The sequence below is a fragment of the Equus asinus genome, chromosome 25 (genome assembly GCF_041296235.1).
Source record: "Equus asinus isolate D_3611 breed Donkey chromosome 25, EquAss-T2T_v2, whole genome shotgun sequence".
NCBI classification, from domain to species: domain Eukaryota; kingdom Metazoa; phylum Chordata; class Mammalia; order Perissodactyla; family Equidae; genus Equus; species Equus asinus.
In genome coordinates, this window is record NC_091814.1 from 28,245,979 (window position 1) to 28,266,012 (window position 20,034).

Consider the following 20,034-nt stretch of genomic DNA (forward strand, 5'->3'; position numbering starts at 1 on the left):
GCCTCGTCTTTGCATGAACCACCTCATTTCATCCACTGACTACCTTCCAGGAAGGTGCCGTTATTTCCCATGAGCAGGGTCACATGCTGGCCACCAGAGGAGCCACAGTTTGATGTACTGCCCTCTCCCTGCCCCCTAAGGCCAGCAGAGGCACAGAGCCTAGGGCACCCCAACAAGGACAGGACGTGAAACAGCATCTGACTCCTCAACAGGAGGGAGTGACCAGGGTGAGAATGGCTCGGAGCAAAGATGCAGGGTGGACTGTGATGGGCAACACGCGCACTTCACCTCCCAGGGATGAGGCCGCGGGAAGGCCCCCTCCTCACCTGAGGGCCAGCCCAAGCTACCCAGGAGGCTCCTATGCTGCACTGCCAGAGCAGGCCACTCTGGGGGGATTCCTGGGCAGCGCAAGCCCTCTTCAGGCAGACAGGGGAGCTGCAGGGTGGAGGCCAGGACTTTCCTGGGAGGACAGCCAGGCACTGCTGGGTTTTCTCTTCCATCATCTGCAGCTCTGCTGTGGTTGTTAGGGTTGCCCCATTTTAAGGATGACAGAAATGTTGCGTGTCTTGCCCAAGGTCGCAAAGCCAGCCAGTATTGGACCTTGGTCCCTCCTCCCAGGGTCTTTGTCTCAGCCCCCAGAATGCCCCATGTCCCCCAGCTCCGTGGAAACTGGGACAGACAAAGCCCCAAGGCAGTTGGAGGAGGCAGGCAAAGGGTATTTAATGGGCTTTCGGGGGATCCAGGCACTCCCATCAGGGGAGTAGGCAGGGACAGGGCACGGAGAGCCTCCACGCGGGATAGAGGAGTGAGGTTCAGGTGTCGAGGCTCCTGGCATCTCCAGGGGCCAAATGGCGAGAGCAGACCAAGGCTGATATGCAGCCTCATGCAGCAGGGGCAGCACTGGGCAAGCCGGCATGGACCTAAATGCAGAGTGGAGGATGCGGGCTGTCCCAAAGTGCCCACCCTACAGCGCATGGCCCACCAGCTGGGGAGGAAGACGCTGTCCAAGCCGCCACCCCCTACACACAGAGCATGGGTGTGGGCTGGCACCACAGAATGCCACTGCAGGGGCCCTTGGGCGGGGGCTTGTGAATTACCTACCCCCACTTCATTCCTGATGGTCCACTTCCACATGGTTCATACACTCAGCTCCAGATTAAAAGTTGCCTTTAAAGAAAGGAATCGGTCCCCCCGAATTAGAAACCACTGGACCACCTTCAGTCCTAATCTGGGCACTGAGGCCCAGAAAGGGGAAGTGACTGGGCCAAGGCCAACCAGCAAGGTTGTGGTGTGGTCTTTTCCCTTTGTGTCTCCAGGATCCGCCGGATGCTTCTGGAGGCCTGTGACTCTACTTCCAGCGCTCCTGGGGACTACAAGCCCCCTCCCTCGAGCTCTCAGTGCTCCAGCTTCAGGGCCACTGCACCATGCGGGAGCTTCCCCCCACATCCGCACAATCTGGAGATGCCCATTCCCAACACCACAGGCACAGGCAGCTGCACTTGTACATGCGCACACACACACACGCACACACGCACACAAACACACAGACACCTCACCTCCTGGAGATCTGCAGGATCTCGACGCCCTCGGGGAGCCCGTCCCGGTGTGTAGAGACCCCGAGTTTGGACGTGGGGGCGAGCCCCTGGCCCGGGGACGGCCGGAGGACTGGGCCCCGAGGGGCCTCTCGAGCAGTGCAGGGTCTGCATGGGCACCCAGTCAGGCCCCACCGCGCTCTGTAGCCCAACGGCTTCGGCCATGTACCTGGGGAGCACAAGCCAGATGGAAGGGGTCGCAACCCTCCAGGCCTGGTCCCCCTCAGCTTGGGGAGCACAAAGCACCAGCTCGTCCGTGCAGGGAGCTGGGGCCCGTCGCATCCAGGCTGCCGGGCCCTCTGCCCCATTTCTTGGATGAGAATCCCAGCTTCACCCCACCAGCCCCAGGGTCACCACTTGGGCCTCTGCTGTGCCAACTCACTTGGGTCCTCGTGGCGCAAAAATTGTGAAACACCAGTTTCTGGCACAGCCAAGGTCGAAAGGGTTGTTTAGATGCAGGTATTGGTACTGGAGGGGGCAAGGGGAGGAAGAAGAGCTCAGATCCAGCAGGACTGGGACGGCCACCACCACTCCCCACCCTGAGCCCGTCAGCTCAGCCCAGGGCTGCAGCAAGGTCCCAAGGGACAGAAGCCGCGAGTGTCAGCCAAGGCTTCCCCCAACCCACCTCCGAGTAGCTCTCTCCAGGCCACCCCTGGCCCTGCACCCCGTCTCCTGCTGTCTCAGGGATCCTCCCCTCACCCGGCACCCCCTTGGCAGCATCCTCCCCTCTCTGCCTCCTTTGGCCACACACATCCTCCTGCCGCCTCTTTCCAAACACCCTCACACATCGACCGTTTGCTATGAAACTGCTCCAAAGACACGTCCACCCCCCGCTGCCCCTTCTCTGCTGTCCCAGCTCTCAGTTTTTCTACACTTGTGCCTTCACTGAATTTCACTCTCTGGAAGGGCAGTTGGTTGGGGCCCAATCCTACTTCCCTAACCACACTCACATGGCCCTGGACATCTGGGCGCCACGTCCTGAGCACTCAGTGCAGGAAAGGTGAGGCCCAAAGGTCAAGTCCTTGCCTGGACACTGCTGACCAGGCTCTGCTCCTCCCTGCCCTCCACCCATCGGCCTAGCTCCGACCTCCTCCGCAGGGCAGGGCCCAGTCTCACCCCGAATACAAGAGCCCCGGCTACAAAATGTCTGTCACGACCAAAAGTGGCCAGGAGCACCTCTGCTCACCGCCAGCTCGCCTTGAGCCCTGCCCCTGTCACAAAGGTGTTGATCTTCAGAACTATTCTCCTCCAAAAGGAGCCAGGACTCCATGCAGGACAGCTGAGCCCTGGGGCAGGAAAAGTCAAGAGGGCTCCAGAAGTTCCCATGGTTGCCATATAACAACACTAACCACTGCGAGAGATTGAGTCCTGCCTTCTTGAAGGTGTTGAAAGCATTTAAGGGACACTAAATGGTGAACAGAGTTAGGGGAAATTTACTATCCAAATTTCAAATGTAGAGCAATCCATTTTGACGTCTGAGATGTCTATGCAGCAGAGGAGAACGTTGCTTGCTCGGTGCTTAAAGGAGTGATAACTGTTGGACGAATTCACGAGGACTGACTAAGAGCTAGCGCTCCTTCCCCTTCCCACAGGGGACCAATCGGCCGTGAGTGGAGCCAACAGCTCCGAGCTCCCACCCTGTCCTCTCTCACTGGCTCCACACCTGGGTCTCCTGCCCCAACTGTGAGTCTCAAATGTCCTCACGGTCCGCAGGACCAAAACCAACGTGGGCATCTCGTTGCCCATCTCCTGCCACCTCCCTGCGGCCTCTGCTCTGTCGCCTTCTTCCCCAGGGCTTACAGCTCCAGGCTTCTCTCTCTCTCTCTCTCTCTCCCCCCCCCTTCTATCCCAGAGCCTTATGCATTCCTTTGTCTGCAGTTTCGCTCGTTAGCTCATGAATATTTGGGGCCTCAACAACCTTCCAGGCACATCAGTGGGGACTGAGGACACCCCACAAACAATAGAGCCAACTGTGACCTGCAGGGTGGGGAGGGCAGCTGGGGAGGGAGAGCAGCAGAGAGAGGGGATGAGAACGAAGAGCAGGCAAACCAGGCCAAGACTCCAGTGTGCAGGCAGAGGAGCAGCAGCCAGGAAAGCAGGGGGAGCCGGGCCTGAGGGGCCGGGGACGGCCACGGCAGGCGCCCTCAGCCTCAGGTGGTGCTGAGTGCAGCCCAGAAACATCCATCTGAGGACCGCACACCGGCTTTGGCCACCTGGAGGGCGTAGAATCAGCGTGACAGTGAGGACAGAGGCTGAAGTGGGCTGAGCAAGGTGCAGAATGGCACTCAGGAGCACAGACAACCCTCTCAGGAACTACGGCTGAGCTGAGGGGAGAGGAGGACATGTGGAGCGGAGGACGGTGTGTGATTGGAGGTTTGCTTTGTTTTGAAGATGAGAGAGACGTGAACATGCGGAAACGATGATGGGAAGGAACAGTAACAACAATGACGACATATAGGACACTTACTTATATCAGCCGCTGTGCTATGTGTCTTACCTAAAGTAACCCACGCGACCTCCTTTTACAGATGGGGAAACTGAGGTACCAGGTGAATAAGTCACATGCCCAAACTCTCCCTGCTGCTATGCTGTGCAGCCGAGATTTCAATTTACGTGGACTGGCTCCAGAGCCCTTGCTATATCAACCACTAAGCAAGCGGCCCAGCAGAAGTGGTGGTCAGGGGACGCAGGTAGAAAGGAAATGAAGTTGAGGTATGTGAAGAACACCTGAGTGGGTTCTGCAGGTGATGGGGAAGAGTGCCTGGTGAATGTCAAAGAGAAGACCACATTTCCGTTTCTCAAGGCTGGAGAGCCTGGATGGGAGACCCCCATTCTGAGCAGTGGAGGGAGGGCAGGCCTATGGCCTGACCTAGGACTGAAGAAGCACAGGATGTGTGAAGGGACAGTGCTGCCCAAGAGAGGCTGAAATGATAGACTGAATGTGGAGAGGGAAGACAGGCAGACCACAGGGGGCTGGTGAGTCAGGGCTGAGCAGACGAGGCACAGGTGAGCTGGCAAACAAATATGGGTGGATGGAGTGATGGAGTGGTGACTGGAAGGATGAGAGGTGGTGGGCAGAGAGGATTCCTCCGTCCTTTCAGCTGTCTTAATGTCACCAGCCCCCCGCCCCCACCAACGTGGCCCACTACAGTCTTTCTAAAACCGCATGGTGTCAGGCCATAGTCCTGCCAAAGGAAACCCACGGCAAGGATGTTCACTTTGACCCCTCCAACTCAACACAGGACCAGAGGTCCAAGACATTGTAGTCAGAAAAGGAAAAAATAAAGACATGCTTATCGGAAAGGAAGAAATGAAACTGCTCTAACCCACAGATGACATGTTTTTCTACGTGGGATCAACAAAAAAGCTTGGAGAGCTCATAAGAGACTCTAGCAAAACTGCAAGATCCCAGTCCGATAGAGAACATTCCATTGTGATTTCTTATAATAATAAACAAATGGAAAAGAAATTTGATAAACTTTAGAGTAACACAAAAACCCGTGAAGTACTCAGAAAAAACCCAACACAATGTATGCAAGATCTATACTAAAAACTGTAAAAACACTCATGAAAGAAATCTGGGATGACCTAAATGAATGGAGAGGAATCCCGCGTTCATGGATTCAAAACTCAATGTTGTGAAAAGGTTCAATTTCCAAATTGGTCTATGGGTTCCACGCAATCTAAATGAAAACCTCAGCAAACATTTTTATAGAAATTCACAAGTTGATTCTAAAAATTATAAAGACAATCAAAGGAACTAGGACAGCCAAAGGAACTTTGAAAAAGAAGGAAAAAGTTGGAGGCCTCATATTGAGTGACTTTGAGACTCAATAGAAAGTTACTAATGAAGCCAGTGTGGCATCGGCCAAAGAGGAGAGGGTTCAGAAAGACACGCAAACCTATACAGTCAATTGGTTTTTGACAAATGTGCAAAGGCAACTCCATGGGAAAAGGATGGTCTTTTCAACAAACGGTGGTGGCACAACCCATACGCAAAAAAAAATAAATCTCAACTCATATCTTGCATCAGATACAAAATTTAAGCTGAAATGATTCAGAGGCCTACCAGGAAATCTACAACTATAAAACTTCTTGAAGAAAACATATGAGAATATCTTGGGGATGTCTGCTTAGGCAACGATTGTTTAATTACAACACCAAAGACACCATCCTTAAAAGAAAAGCTGATATGGCACTTCACCAAGTCGAAAACTTCTGATCTTTGAAAGACGCTGTAAAGAAAATGACATGACAAGCCACAGTCTGCGAAAAAATATTTGCAAAACACATATCTGAGTCCAGGATACAGACAGAACTCTTAAAACTCAATAAGAAGAAAACAACACAATTTTTCTGAATGGGCAAAAGATTGGAACAGACACAAATCACAGATAGACGGTCGGCAAACAAGAACACGAGAAGATGCTCAGCATCATCAGTCATTAGGAACACGCAAACACAACCACAACGAGATCCCACCACACGTTCGTTAGACGAAAGTAAGGAAACAAAACACGGAAGACCTGACGACGCCAAACGACAGTGAAAATGGAGAAACGACTGGAGTTCTCATACGTTGCTTGTGGGAATGCCAAATGGTACAGGCATTTTGGAAGACAATTGGGCAGTGGCTTACAAAGGGAAACATTCCGGTACCATACAACCCAGCAAGGCCACCTTTAAGGATTTATCAACAAAGAAGTGGAAACATGTCCAGGGGCCTGGACACGAATGTTTATAACCACATTTCATGATCACCAAAAACTGGAAACCACCAAAAGATCCTTCAATTGGCAAATGGATCAACAAGGCATGCATAGGTATATCCATAGGATGGAATAGTACAGAGCAAGAAAAGGAAGAACCTCCTCATATAGGCAACACCACGGATGAATCTTGAATAAATTTTGCTACGTGAAACACAGCAGACTCAAAAGTCTGTGAATTCCATTTACAGGAGGTTCGGGAAAGAGAAACACTATGGGGATAGTACAACTCAGTGGTTGCCAGGGGCAGCAGGTATGGGGACATAGTGACTGCAAAAGACCGTCAGAGAATTTGGGGGCTGACGGAACTGTTCTGAATTTGAATTATGGTCGTGGTTACAGGACTGTCTGTGCTTGCCCACACTCATAGAATCGGGTGCTTAAAAAAGGTGAATTTTACCGTATGTCAAAAAAAAAAAGGAGTCCTGCCGTGGCTCCCAGGTTCCTGGTCCCAAGACTCAATTTCTCCACCTGACGTTCCGAGCCTTTTCCATCCGGCCAGTGCCAAGGAGGCCACTTCATTTCCCATCCACTTTCTGCTCCCTTTACAACTGTCTCGTCACCATCTCGTCAACAGTCCGCACACTTTCGGGCATCCCTGCCTTTTGGCAAGCTGTGCCCCTCACCTGCAATGCCCTCCCCTCTGCCCTCGCCCACCCAAAACCTCTCCACCGCGGTCCTCTCTGAACTCTCCGTTCCCTCTCTGAGTCTGTGCTGCACAGAGCGGTCAGGCCCCTCTCTCAGTGTTCACCAGCCTCTGGCGGGAGTTATTCTGACTTCAGGCTCCTCATCACCACCAGCACAGGACGGAGCCTTACTCACCACTGCGCACAGCGCTCAAAATACTGCATGCGCGACCTGGCACACAGGAGGCCCTGGACGCAGGGCACCCAGTCGGGAGAGTGACACTGAGCCCCAGTGGAGGCACCACAGGAGCTGAATCAGGGTCTGAAGGGCTAAGGAGGCACCTTCGAGGGAGGGCAGGCCATGAGGACCAGGGCGGTGGAGGAAGAGTGGAAGGTGCGGAGGTCCGGGAGGGACAAGGGGACCGCCCACAGCCCGGTGTCGTGGCTCCCCCGGGCCCACATACCTTGCCCTCGTGGGAGCGCTCAGCCTTGCTAACCGACCAGGCCTTGATGAGCAGCAGCACGAAGAGAGGCACCAGGAAGCCGGCGGCGGGTACAGCCACCACGATGCTGCCCTGGAGCTAAGGAGCCGGGCCTTGAATCTTGCCCCCTGCCCCCGCACCTGGGCTCTCCCAGCCCTCCTCATCGCTCCCACAGTGGGCCCCCAAAGTGGGCCCCACAGCCTGGTGGATACGTGATGATCTTGTCCAGACCGTAGGGCAGGTGGGTCGTGCGCACCAGGACCATCACACAGGCGACCAGCACGGCGAGAGTGTATAGACACAGGGACAGGACCAGCAGCAGGTAAAGCCGGTAATTGCGGTGCCCGACACAGTTATTCACCCACCTGTTGTGGTGGTCAAAGTCCTGGGCGACAGTGAGAGGGGGCGCCCTCCAGATCCAGACCGTGGCCCAACGCCCCTAAACCTGAGCCACAATGTCGCTATCGCTGGCGTTTCTGTGGTGAGAGCACTTTGGGGCTCTGTGGCTCAAGGTCACTTGTCACGAGGCCTCTAGAGACAAGGCGCGCCTAGCCTTCTGTGGGACACTTCCTGCTGTACCCTCAGCAGGACCTCTGTTTTGACATCCACTGAATGAGAGTAAGAATGACACAGCCCCCCGCACCCCCCAGCCTCTCTGGGTAGTGAGCAGGAGAGAAGACAGCACATTTGTAAACCTTAGCTGGCTAGACACAGGAGACAAGCTCTCAGAATCCAGAAGATTGTCGGGCCTGGAGCCCCAGAAGAGGACAGGCGAATCTCCCCAGGCCAGATCTGCAGCCGGCCATAGGCCCCCTGGGCATCTAGTGTCAGTGAGGCCTGGGGTAGGACACGGGTGCCTTTCCTCCCCCTGGCCTGACCAGGGCAAGCATAGATGTGGATGCACCTGTGCCTGTCAGCACCTGGGTGGGCAAGGGCCAGCCTCCCAGGACAGCAGCAGGCACAGACGCAGTGACCTGCATGAGTGACCAAGAGTGCCTGGGAGTTACTGCCACCCTTGGCCTTTTGTAGTCCTGGTAGTGTTTTCACGCCTGCCACGGGCACCCGGAGTCAATGGGCCTCTTGGCCCAAGCCGAGTTCAGGGCAGGGGTGGGAGGGGGCAGGGGGGCAGATGAGAGGGGTGCTCACCTCCACACAAATGTTGCACCGGGGGCAGTGGTGGGTCCGGGGCGGGCGGTGGAAGCTGCACTTTGGGCACCACTGCAGGTGGAAGGCCATGTGGTTCACCCACACCACAGGCATCATCATGGGGTCCAGTTCGTTGGAGCCTGGCATGGGAAGAGGATTGGGCAGCAGCAGGAGCCCTTCCGTCACTCTGCTGCTGGCAGGGGTGGGGGCAGCCCCGCAGCATCACAGGGCTCCAGGAAGGGTGGGGAGGAGCTGGGCATGGGAATCCCCGGTCCCCACTCGGCTGGCTGAGCGAACCGGGAGACGCTGGCAGCCCAAGGGAAGGTAATTTGCAGCCAGAGGAGCTCTGTTAGGACGCAGGCCTTCGCAACTGGGACTGATGCTTTCAGGAGTGTGTGCAGTGGGAAGGAAGAAGAGAACTGAGTGGTTGTCAATACCTGGCTTCTCTCCCTGCTCTGCCCCGCCCTCCCCTCCAGGGTAACTGGAAACCTCCAGAATTCTCTTTCCCACATCTTGGCGGATTGGGTCAGGAAGCAAAGAAGCAGGGCCCAAGCAGGTGAGGAGGGGGGAGAAGGGGTCTTGAGGCCCGGGAGGGGAGTGGGGAGCACGTTAGGAATCATCCGTGCAGGCAGGAGCCTTTCGGCTGCTACCTCCTTCTCCCAGGGGCCGAGAACTCACCTTGATGTAGGATGCCAGGGTCTGACCCATTGAGGGCGATGAGACTGCAGAAGCTGAGTACGAAGAGGGGGCCCGTGACAATAGGATAGACCCACTCGCCGTTCTGGACCAGCCATCTGCAACTGAGACCAGAGCAGGACTCAGCCCTGATCTGCGGGAGGCCCTGAGCTCCCCCCAGGACTCAGTCCACCTGGTCAGGACTCACAGACCTTCAAGCCTGCCATCAATATCCAGGCTAGTGACAGATCCATAGAAGCTCCACGAGATGTCACCCAACACGACCCACCACCACCAGCTCCCAGGGGCACCAAGCACTCCATGCCTCGGTGCCTTTGCGCATTCGGGTCCCTCTGCCTAGAATATCTCCCTTCCATGACCCCTCTTCTGCACTTCCCCTGCTCCATGTTATCATCATCTCTTTTTCTTTCTGTGTCTGTCAGAAACCTGCCGGCCTGTTGGGAGACTCACGGGAAAGCAAAGAACAGGCCACTCAGGACAAGCAGCATCACTGCGCTGAGGGCGGCACACAGGCTCGGGATCATCCAGGGAAGCAGGCCCTGAGGTCGGCCAGCCCGCGAGAGGGGCATGGCGGCACCTCCAGCGCCCACAGGCGCCCTCGCCAACACTGGCTCCAGGAGCCCTATCTCCAAAGCGGTCGCTCAAGAGATAGTGAGCTCCCAAGCTACGGCCCAGGGTAGAAGGCACAAGTCCCAGTGTGATGTCACAGAAGCTGAGAATGTGAGCGAGGGGCTCTGCAGCCTATGACCTGCACCTCCAACGGCAACGCCCCCCACCCCCTCATGCTGGGGACGCAGAGGTCCTGCCCCCCGCCAGGTTGGCTTCGAGACCCCAGGAGAGTTTCAAAGCACATGGGGAGAAGGGGCTGATTCCAATCGCCCTTTCGGGGGAAGTGCTGATCGAAGCAAAGCGTGCTCATTGCTCGCTCTGTCTCCAGTTTTTCCTTTCTGCTCTCATGAAATTCCACTTTGGGGTTGGGGCAGTGAAATAATCTCCCAGCTTCCCTCGTTTCCAGGCTTCTCTTGACAAAAGTTGGGTCAATGAGATTTAAGTGGATCTCTGTGGTTTCTCGAAAAGCGTCTAGCTCCCTGATCAAAGGGGAAAAGGACACCGTTGGCACAGCTCTGTTCCTTCTTCCTGTCTTGAACCTAGATGTGCTGGCCGGGAGTGCCCTCTTGGGCCCATTAGGCAACAAGTCAACACGCTACACAGACACCCTTTGATGACAGTCTTGACACTGCCCCGATCTAGAACTGCCTCCCTCTGAGCTGCTTATGAGGGGAGAAAATCACTGGCTTCTCTGTGACATGCAGCTGACAGTTGTCATTCGTTTCAGCCACTGAGCACCTGAACCCCTCTGTGTCTGGAAGAGTCCCCCAACTGTGAGTCACAGCTCCAACAGACCTGTGACTCAGGGGCCACCAGTCAGCTTCAGACCTGCCACCACCACCCGACTGCGGGGTCTGTGCTGAGAGGCAGCCCCTGCACACATTTTCCCAACTCCGTGTTGAGACGCAGTGGCCGTTTATCTGATAGCAGCTTACTGTTGGCTTCTCCTCCTATCCCATTTTATTTTCCATGAAAGCAAGAGTCCTGCCCTATGTTTCTTTTCAGATACTCAGTAATCGAGACTCTCTTGCTTATGCAATTGACTTTGCCGTTAGCAGTAACAGTCCCATTTCACAATGCTTCATTCGAGTTAATTAGAAAAACACAGCAAAATGTTTCCGTTTCTCCTGTGATTTGCTAGTAAAACTCACTCACAGAACACATTATTAACCACCAGCTTTCAAAACAAAATGTTAAAGTTATTCTGTTAAATGCCCCCTAGAAGAAACAGGGACGTGAAGTACGGCATTCCTAATCTCTGGAGCAGAAGATGTCACATCTTTAAAGGGATGACAGGTTCACGGTCAGACAGGCAGAGACTCTTCTCGGAGCCTTTGGTCACTAAATCTCAATTTCTCGTGCACACTTCTATGGGAGGGTAACATCTGTAGTTGGTTGAGCTTTGTAAAAGAATGAACAGTCTAAATTTACCAGTGAAAGATTCGCAAGCTGGTTAAAGATGTCCTGGTTCGTGACCGTTAGAAATTATTAAATACTGTGAATTGACATGGAGACAAATGATCAAATATTAACAAAGATTAAAAGTCACCAAATTTATTTAAAATCTCAGTACGAACAGTATATTCCTTATATATTCCAGTGATTTGAAGCACTTCACTTTTTAATGTCATATTTATTTGTCTAATAACTGAAGTATATCTCATTATGATTACTGAAATTTCAAAATAATCTCAAAGGTGTTGCAGTTGCTTATCGGTGTATTTCTTGTTTATAGCCAATTTTGCTTTTTCTGTACCTTCTTTCTAATTATTATTTAGGTACTTCAAGTTAAGGTGAAGTAACCTGGATGTGGATGCTGCCATCTCTCAACGGGGTCTTTCTAAAAGACACAAAAAATTTCAAAAGAAAATCATAACTTTGTAGCGTGCAACTTTTTACTAACTATTCTTCTGTACCCTATTTCACATGATCATCACACCACTCTTGGATGTTACGTATTACGATAAAACCCTGAGCGTCTCACCACTGTTTTCTATGACAAGGTTCAACTCAGAAATAAGAGAAAACTCTCCTTCCTAAAAGCTCAGAGAAAGTGAAGCATAAAATCTTTTATAGGCAAGGAAGAGATTCAAAATCACTCTATTGACTGCGTAATTAATCAGACTTCAATATGTGCCAAGTATCTCAAATGTGTTTAGCATGGTACTAACCTGAAGGGATAAAAAGTCAGAAAAGACAAATTCCTTTCTTCAAGGTTCTCATGATCTAGTCAGGAATCATCAACAAGGACAAAAGTAAGGAAGAAAACAAATGATTGAAAACTTAGAACATCAGATTGAAGGCGTGATGAAGATGTAAAAATAAAAAGGGATTTGGGCCAACGTTTCTTAGAACGAGGGAGTATTTTTTCACCACGTTTTGAGGTAGGAAGGAATGGGATAAGTTTTGTCCATGGTCAATCAATACTGTTATTGTTATTATTACTTATTTCACAAATGTGAATATTTCGTTTTCCTTTCAGGGAACACGCCATTGAGTGTTGAAATACTTACCACTTAACTTGTGTGCTCCATACGGCTCCAGCTATTTACAGAAAGAATAATAACTTTTCCAAATGGAGGTATGGTTAATCTTATTTATTTTATTTTTGGCTGAGGAAGATTGGCCCTGAGCTAACATCTCTTACCAATCTTCTTCTTTCTGCTTGAGGAAGATGGTCCCTGAGCTACCATCTGTGCCAATCGTCCTCCATTTTGTATATGGGACACCGGCACAGCACGGCTCAATGAGCGGTGCAAAGGTCTGCACCCAAATCCGAACCCGCAAACCCCAGGCCGCTGAAGCAGAGCGCACGAATTTAACCACTATGCCACCGGGCCGGCCCTAAATAGAGAAATAGTAACTTTTCAAAATAGAGCTACAGTTACTCTTGTTCTTTAAATAAATCATTTGTGAATTGACAGGAATGTTTCCCAAGGAGCAGATGTCATCAAAGCATGAGATCTCCCAGGCACAACAGGAAAGTTCAGAGTCACATTCGTTTTGCCCAAAATCATGAAGCTATAACAAACCATCTGAAGACATATTAATACTCATTAAACCAGCACCAAATGGAATGTTTTCCCCTCCAGACTGGGAAGTTGATATTCCGAATGTTTCATAAGATTGGGGAGGATTTAACCTAAGAACTCTGTAAAAGCAGTCAACACAAGCTGGGCCACAGAGATACCTGCCAATTCCAGAAGACATCTTCAGAAACACTTTCAGGTCTGTGATAAACCTTTTGGTAGTTCACAAGTGCCCATGCAATGGCAAGAGAACACAGTATGAAGAATAAGAAGTAGGCATCATGAAACGGCCTGTCTTCATTTAACTCCAACCCCAAACAACGTATTTCCTAGATTTGGAAAAGAAAAGATGTGAGAGTAAGCCAGCTCAGTGACTCCAGTTTAAACCCATACCCTATCACTGGAAACAGTACATGTGCTTCCTCTGCCTTTGTAATTGTTTATATTCCTGACCTTCTCTGCCAGCAAAAACAATTCCCAGTCCCACCCTTACCGACCCTCCCCACACACACACAAAGAGATTAAATATTCAGTTGATCTTTGCGCATTTTTCCCATGAAAAACTATAAATCAATATTCATTAAAGGCAATTCTACAAGAAGGCAAAAGAAAAGCCACAGAATTCTTTATCTCCCTTTTACCCTTAGTTTCTGCTCATGTTGATTCTAGTCTGCTGAGAATTCCAAAACACTCTGCATTGCCCCAGTTTTTCTTGGTCTCCCTTCTCAGAGAGTCAGCAGGAAAGTGACAGGCGTCACAGCATTACTCCTGCGAAGGGAACGGACAACAGAGTCTTAGAAAGGGAAACCAGTGGTGCTGAAACAGGAAGTCATTTTTGAGGGATTCAGGTCATGAAAGCAGTAAAGTAGACTAAGGAAAACGTTACTGAGCTCAGGAAATTTTCTCAACACAGCCGTGGGGTTACCATTTGACAAAATATGTTTCTTTGGTTTTCATTTTTCCTTTAGAAACATTATTAAAGCCACTAATAATTCCTATAAGGTACAATAAGAACTGTATAAATATAGATGATTAATATCATGTCCATGTGATTCACGGCCTACAGACTCGATGGCGCATATGCATCCTCAACCACGGATCCCGTTTAACTTTGTGAGTGTTCTTCCCCTACAAATGATAATGTACAGATACAGCATCAAAATGATCTTAGAAAGCTCGTCCCTTTCAGTGAGGAAAGTGGCCTGAAGTCCCTGAAAGGTGCTCCACATGCAGCTAAAACAGTTCCGGTCTCGGCTTTGCCCCTCACCAGCTTGTACTTGCACACATCAATTCACACTTTGACATCTCATTCCCATCTCTAAAATGAGAACAACTGCTTTGTCCACTCCCCTAACCATCAATACTATTTTCAAAAATTATAATTCTTGGTTAAGATTGCAAGGGCCAGAGGAGGACGCCTCCCATTTCTAACTCTGGCTGTCCGCCTTTTTTCCATCCACAAAACAGCAAGAACACCTTGTGTAGTATCGTTGGGCATGTTAATCGTGATAACGTACAAAGCCCATGGGATGCAATAAGTGTTAGAGAAATATCCCTTCCCTTCTCCACCAATTTTCCATTTCATAAATGGGCAAATTCCATTTGAAATGTTGGCAATCCAGATCAGTACCGTCTTATTGTCTCTAGGCTACCGCTTGACCCTATTCTTCTCTCTTCCCACATCACCTTCCTGTATTTCCTGGCCTTTCTCTTCCAAGGACCAAGGACCATCACTTTGTAGTCTGTTAGCAGTGGCTCCTCTGGCCAGCTTTAGCTCATCAGGCAAGCCTCAGCGACTCCGAGGCTGGACAGAGTTACAGCAATATCTGGGGCTGGGGCTGCTCACTTCCAATCCCGACTCTTCCTGCTCATCCTCCCCGCTGTCTGGCCTCGGAGCGGGAGAAGGGAAGGCGGCACTGGAGTGATGACATGTGGCTCTCTCCTTTCCCCACCCTTCATAGTTTTCTGTCCACGTGCAGAACCCAGAAGGCTCTGACCACACTTGCCCTGGCGGTTGCCATGGTTACACAATAGCAGCACCAGACCTAGAAGGGGTCTCATCTCCTCTCCTCTACCTCCCTCTTCCCGCCCGTTAGGGACCCCCCCCACCCCCCCCCCCCCAAGGCATAGTCACAGAAGAACCCTTTCCAGGTAAACTTGAGACTTAAAGTAACCCTCTGGGAGGAGTTTGGGTGGAAAACGAAGAGTCCTCGTGGAGACACCTTCCTTTTATTACGGGTTCCCTAGGGTCTAAAAGGCGGCAAGTCCGCCTGTCTAGCTCGGGTCTCCGTGGCGCGGCACCCGGCACCTCCCAGCTGCAGCGGCGGGGCGCGCGCCGCCGTCCAGGGCTCTGGACTGCAGGCTGCAGCGAGACGCCGCGGCTCGGCCTCCAGTCAAGTCCCCTCCGCGCGCTGGCACCGAGGCAGAGCACCTCCGTCCCCGAGGCCAAGCACAAGTCCGGAGAGCAGGAGAACTGGCCAGGCTGGCCCAGTAACACGTCCCCACTGGGCGCGGCGGCAGCGGGCCGGGAGGGAACACCCGGGGCTCCAATTCCCAGCCGGATCGACCCAGGCTTTTCCTGAGCGAGCCAAGCCCAGGCTGCCAAGGGAGGCCCCGCTCGGGGAGCGCGCGTTTGCAGGCACCGCGCTTCCCTGCCAGCCAGCGCTGGGCTGCCACCCGACGCCAACTTTCCCCTCGGGCTCTGGAAGGAAGGACGCACGCTGCGTGCAGCCAGAGCGCCGCGATTCCCGCCCCAAGCAAAAGGCGTCGCCCATGTCTCCCCAAAAGCACCACAACCAAACTAGCAGCCAGGTCTCCCCATGCCCTTCCGCGGCCCACCCGGAAAGTGGCGAGCGAGGGCGCAGATGCCCTCGGTCGGGTCCTCGGTCTGCACCGAGACGTCGCCAAACGAACCTGCAGCCGGCGGAAGCCTGGGGGCTAGTGCAAACGCGCTGCCCGCCGCCTCCGCTGGGCCGGCGCGAGGGCGAGGGCGAGGGCGAGGGCGAGCGAAGCTCCCGGGTGCGCGAGGAGGCAAACCGCTAGCCGGCTGGCCGCCGGGCTCTGGCCGGGACGGCGAGGGGGCGGCGAGGGGGTGGGAGCGACCCGCCTGGGCCCTGGCGCGGCCCCTCCGTCAGCTCCGGGGCGCTTTCTCCGTCCCAGGACGATTCCTTATTCCCCAGCCGCTCCGCATCCTCACTTCGGACCCACAGCCACTCCTAAATTCCGTCACCTTTGCTTACCACCGCCGTTCCCAACGCGCCCTCCTACTGGCATAGCAGGTGACCTGAAACCAGCCTTACCTGCCGCCAACTCCTCACTCCCGCTCTCTCAGCCTGCTGTCCCTTCAGGGACAGAGGAAGGGGATGCGGGCTGGGGGCGTGGGAGCTGCGAGGAGGCGCAGTCCAAGAGGAAGGGCGCCTTTGAAGTTTGTTGAGCGACCACAGCAGCTGTCCGGGGAGAGACTGAGTCTTTCTCAAAAGGGGCTGCTGCAACCGCCAGGGATTACCTCTCCCCTTCCGGTCTCCTCCCTCAGCCCTCGCCCCCGCCGGCGCGCGCCAGCCCTCCTGGGCATGCTGCTAGAAGGCCATCCCTGCTGGCGGGGCCACAGCGCAGATCCCAGACAGCTCCAGGCGCTCCTAGGGGTCTTCCTCCGGGTAGAGCACTCTGTCTGTAAAGAATCCTCTGCTGTTTGAGCCTGCGCCCGGATGACTTAGGACCTGTTTATTCGATACCATAAAGTCTCTAAGGAGCTGCGGAATAAAACGGGACACTGTCCTACGAACTTTAAGGTTAAATAAAGTACCTAGATTCCAGTATGTAAAACCCCGGTCCACTGTGACTGGCCTTCAAAGAGCAGACAGGGGGATGAGCGACAAAGATCAGCCCTCCATTAAGGGGCTGGCACCGAGGAAGGAACAAACAGGGGAAAGAAAGAAAAGAATACCAAGATGTAAGTCTTCTTTCCTCTTTCCCTCATACCAGGCCAGCAAGGATATGTCTTAGGAGGTTTCCTTTGTTGCTTTGTGCATCCCTTGGTGATGCAACAGGAAACTTGGAAGTTTATGGGGACCAGAGTGGATCCACATTTGGAGGAGACTGCAGCTTAGACAATTTGGAGATGGGATCCTCTTAAAGAAAATTATGCAGAAATAGCTTAATTTTACAGATTTTTACAAAAACATATGACCATGTGAATTCATTGTCAGGCCGCCCTCAGGGTCACGGAAAGGGCCTGGGCAAGTGATGAGTCCTGAAGCTTGGGCCTTATCAGCTGCATGGTAAATCCTTTTGTCATTGGAACTCTAGGTCTGTAGTCACACACCTTGCACTTGCTAGTCCAAAACATAAAGCTGACTTGAGATGGAGTTGTAGGAACAACGCAGCCCCGGGGTCCTGCGTTTGTGAGCTTGGTTTAAGAGCACAGCTTGTAAAGTCCCGGAGCTCCCTTGGCGAATGAGAAGGGGTGTTTTGGTTTGGGGGTAGTGAGCAGACAATGGCTACAATGGAAGAACTGCAAGTGGGGAGGAGACTCCTCACTCAGCCTCCCCTCAGCAGCAGAGAGCTCAGGGCCACAGAAACTAAACGAGTCCTTTTAATTCACAGGTACTTGGTGGCAGAGCCAGCCTCAGGAGGGACTCAAGTTTTCTAACTCTGACCGAGGTCTTTTCCTGTATCTCATGCTGCCCCATCTCTGTGACTTTGGTTTTGACTGTCAACCAACCAAACTCATAATTTTCCTCTTTGGATACAAGAAAATTGAAGTCCCTATAGATTATTCGAACCTATAGCAACTTTTTTTCCTCAATGCTTCATAGTTAATGTTCTACCACTCCTTTTTTAATTAACCATATCCTTGGTGTGCTTATTGCATTTTTGTGTATTTTTATATCCTTTTTTATTTGTTTATGCCATTGCCTCTCAATCCAAACTGCAAGCTCAGTGTGAGGACAAAATACCTCCTTTGTCTCCCACAGCGTAGTTTAGCTTTTTGCATATGGTGTGTACACAATGAGTAGTTTTTGATCCTTAAAAACTCTCTATTTATGAATTTTCTAATAATTCTGTCACTTCGTTGACCAGAATATTGTGTTTAAGTAGAATCGTGGTTAACTCTGGATTTCCCCTTTTTCCTTCCTGTCTAAATTCTAGGTTAATATACGCAAACCAAATGATATCTCCCTCTGCTTATTTCAACCTTTTCTACAAAACCCCTACAGAATTCATCACACCCTCCTGTTTTCCCAAAGAAGTTTGATTTCACTATTCGAAGGCCTTTTCATGTTAGATCATAGTTAGTTATGCAAGCCAAGTGTGTTGGCTGTTTTGTGTCTGTGTTTTCTCAGCCCCTAAAACAATGCCTGCAAATTTGTACTGAACTGATTTAGTTTGAAGTATCCTGACTTCAAATGTAGACTGCGTTAACTAGGGCATCCTGAATACACCATGAGAAGACAACGTCTGGAAACCAGGCTCTGTGCTTTCCTTCCTTTTAATTACTCTGAACACACAGCAGGCAAAGTCAGCTGCACAGCCCAGAGTTGTGATGAATGGCCTCGGCTGTGTCCGCGGCTTCCCAATCCTCGAGGTACTTCTCTGACTGTCTCGTATGTGGTAGGTGTTTAACAAATATTTGGGGGTTAAATGAGTTAATGCAGACAGTGGATATGATGATGATAATCAGTTGCTTTATTTTCAGTCGATTGATTTCTGAATTTCTACTAACTGTACAGGACCCCACCAGCATGGTGGTACCGTCCTCTCTAAGAGTCTGGGGTTTACTGTCACCAGAAGCAATTTGGCAACGTGTCCTGTAAGGCTAATACCCTCTCTGGATTCTTGCAGCACCACTCAGTGGGAAAAGTCTATTTGACATTAAGTTTGGTTCAAATGGAAGGTGTATTCTACAGTGTAGCTGATTTCCAAGAGTGGCTATTCAAGATTCAACAAGTGATCCTTAGTTGCACTGAAAGAGCTGTGTATATCATCAGTTAGAGCTACCTAATTGCTGTAGCTATGCCTGTTTCAGTCTGAGAGGGAAAAAATAAGGAAAGAAAAAACAGTACTTTCCAGGTGCTTGGAAAATTGTTCAATAAGTAATCTTGTCACAACTCTTCCTCTGTGACATACCACCCCTCACCCATCGCCCTTAGGGCTCGCACATTGAATCTGAGTAAGTGATTCTTACCATATGTTAGTAGGTATTTGTTAGATAACGTGAAATACACTATTTCTCAAAGGTTTACATTTGGATGCTGAATGAAGCCAAAGAATGAAGTTCTAATTGTAGAATTTCAGGAATCATGGATCTATGTTGGGAGTCAAAGAGCAAGGCAGCAGGGGTGGGTAGAGCGAGAATGGGGATTTTCTAGGCTTCTCCAACTCCACATATAGCTGCTTCTGCCCAGAAGAAACGAGAAGGATCATTACCGGGTCGAGAATATAAATCTAGCAGGATCTCAGAGGATCTGGCTGCACTTTCAGCAGAAGGTACTAGCCTGTGGTTCTTTTCCAACAAAGTCTTTAGTCCTAGTCTCTCTGTACAGTTTTCTATTCACAAAACAAAGACAACTTTGGAAAATTTGAAAGGAAATACATCAAGACAAATTGCAAAGTCGTATGCGAGAGACAAGGAAAATGGAGATGAAACCCAAGCCTTTCAGTGTCACTTGTATAAAACTAATCATACTTTGGTCATACATAACACCTCTCTGCCTTATGACAAATGCTACTTTATGAATGTGCTCCCGCATCTTAACATATCAGTACTGACAGATGGGAAATGTTGTTATACTCCTATGGGAAAACTGGAATATATGTTAGTTTCTGTCTAACTGGAACCAGTGATGGCATGGGCTGAGAGCAATCACCCACCTCCTGATCTTCCATCAGGTGTTTGCCCTTTATAAACTTCAGATATTTCTTTTGCCATCTGTTTCATTTGATTGTGGCAATCTAATCATCGCTGGATCCTTAATTACATATTAAAATCATTAGATCCTATTTAGTGAGAGAAAAGAACACACGACTTTTATCTGTATTTCGGTATTACTTATATATCCATAGAACCCTCAGAAGTCAATGTATCC

At 51.1% G+C, this 20,034-nt stretch overlaps 1 protein-coding gene across 4 annotated transcripts; it reads right to left on the bottom strand.

The window, feature by feature from the left end:
* Window positions 1–695: 695 nt before the first annotated feature.
* On the bottom strand, window positions 696–16,620 carry LOC123280612 (palmitoyltransferase ZDHHC19-like). 4 transcript variants are annotated; one of them, XM_070497490.1, is made up of 12 exons: window positions 16,249–16,412; window positions 13,591–13,717; window positions 13,111–13,278; window positions 12,092–12,146; window positions 9,294–9,415; window positions 8,616–8,755; window positions 7,682–7,854; window positions 7,452–7,557; window positions 1,975–2,060; window positions 1,557–1,761; window positions 1,102–1,167; window positions 696–920 (listed from the first exon to the last, which is right to left on the bottom strand). In XM_070497490.1, exons 6-11 carry the CDS (start codon window positions 8,733–8,735, stop codon window positions 1,138–1,140), a joined length of 720 nt encoding a protein of 239 aa, XP_070353591.1. In that variant the 5' UTR covers window positions 8,736–8,755; window positions 9,294–9,415; window positions 12,092–12,146; window positions 13,111–13,278; window positions 13,591–13,717; window positions 16,249–16,412; the 3' UTR covers window positions 696–920; window positions 1,102–1,137. The 4 variants fall into 4 exon arrangements, with proteins under 4 accessions (XP_070353591.1, XP_070353589.1, XP_070353590.1 ...); XM_070497488.1 differs by lacking the exon at window positions 12,092–12,146 and having other exon boundaries at window positions 16,249–16,620; XM_070497489.1 differs by lacking the exons at window positions 12,092–12,146; window positions 16,249–16,412 and adding an exon at window positions 15,863–16,092.
* Window positions 16,621–20,034: the final 3,414 nt, after the last annotated feature.

Coding starts and splice junctions, on each gene's coding strand:
- LOC123280612 (XM_070497488.1), bottom strand. CDS start 13,130: ATGTCTTCTGGAATTGGCAG. Junction 2,061..7,451: donor AGCGCTCCCACGAGGGCAAG/GTATGTGGGCCC, acceptor TGCCCCCTCCAG/TACCAATACCTGCATCTAAA. Junction 1,762..1,974: donor TTTGCGCCACGAGGACCCAA/GTGAGTTGGCAC, acceptor TGTGCTCCCCAG/GTACATGGCCGAAGCCGTTG.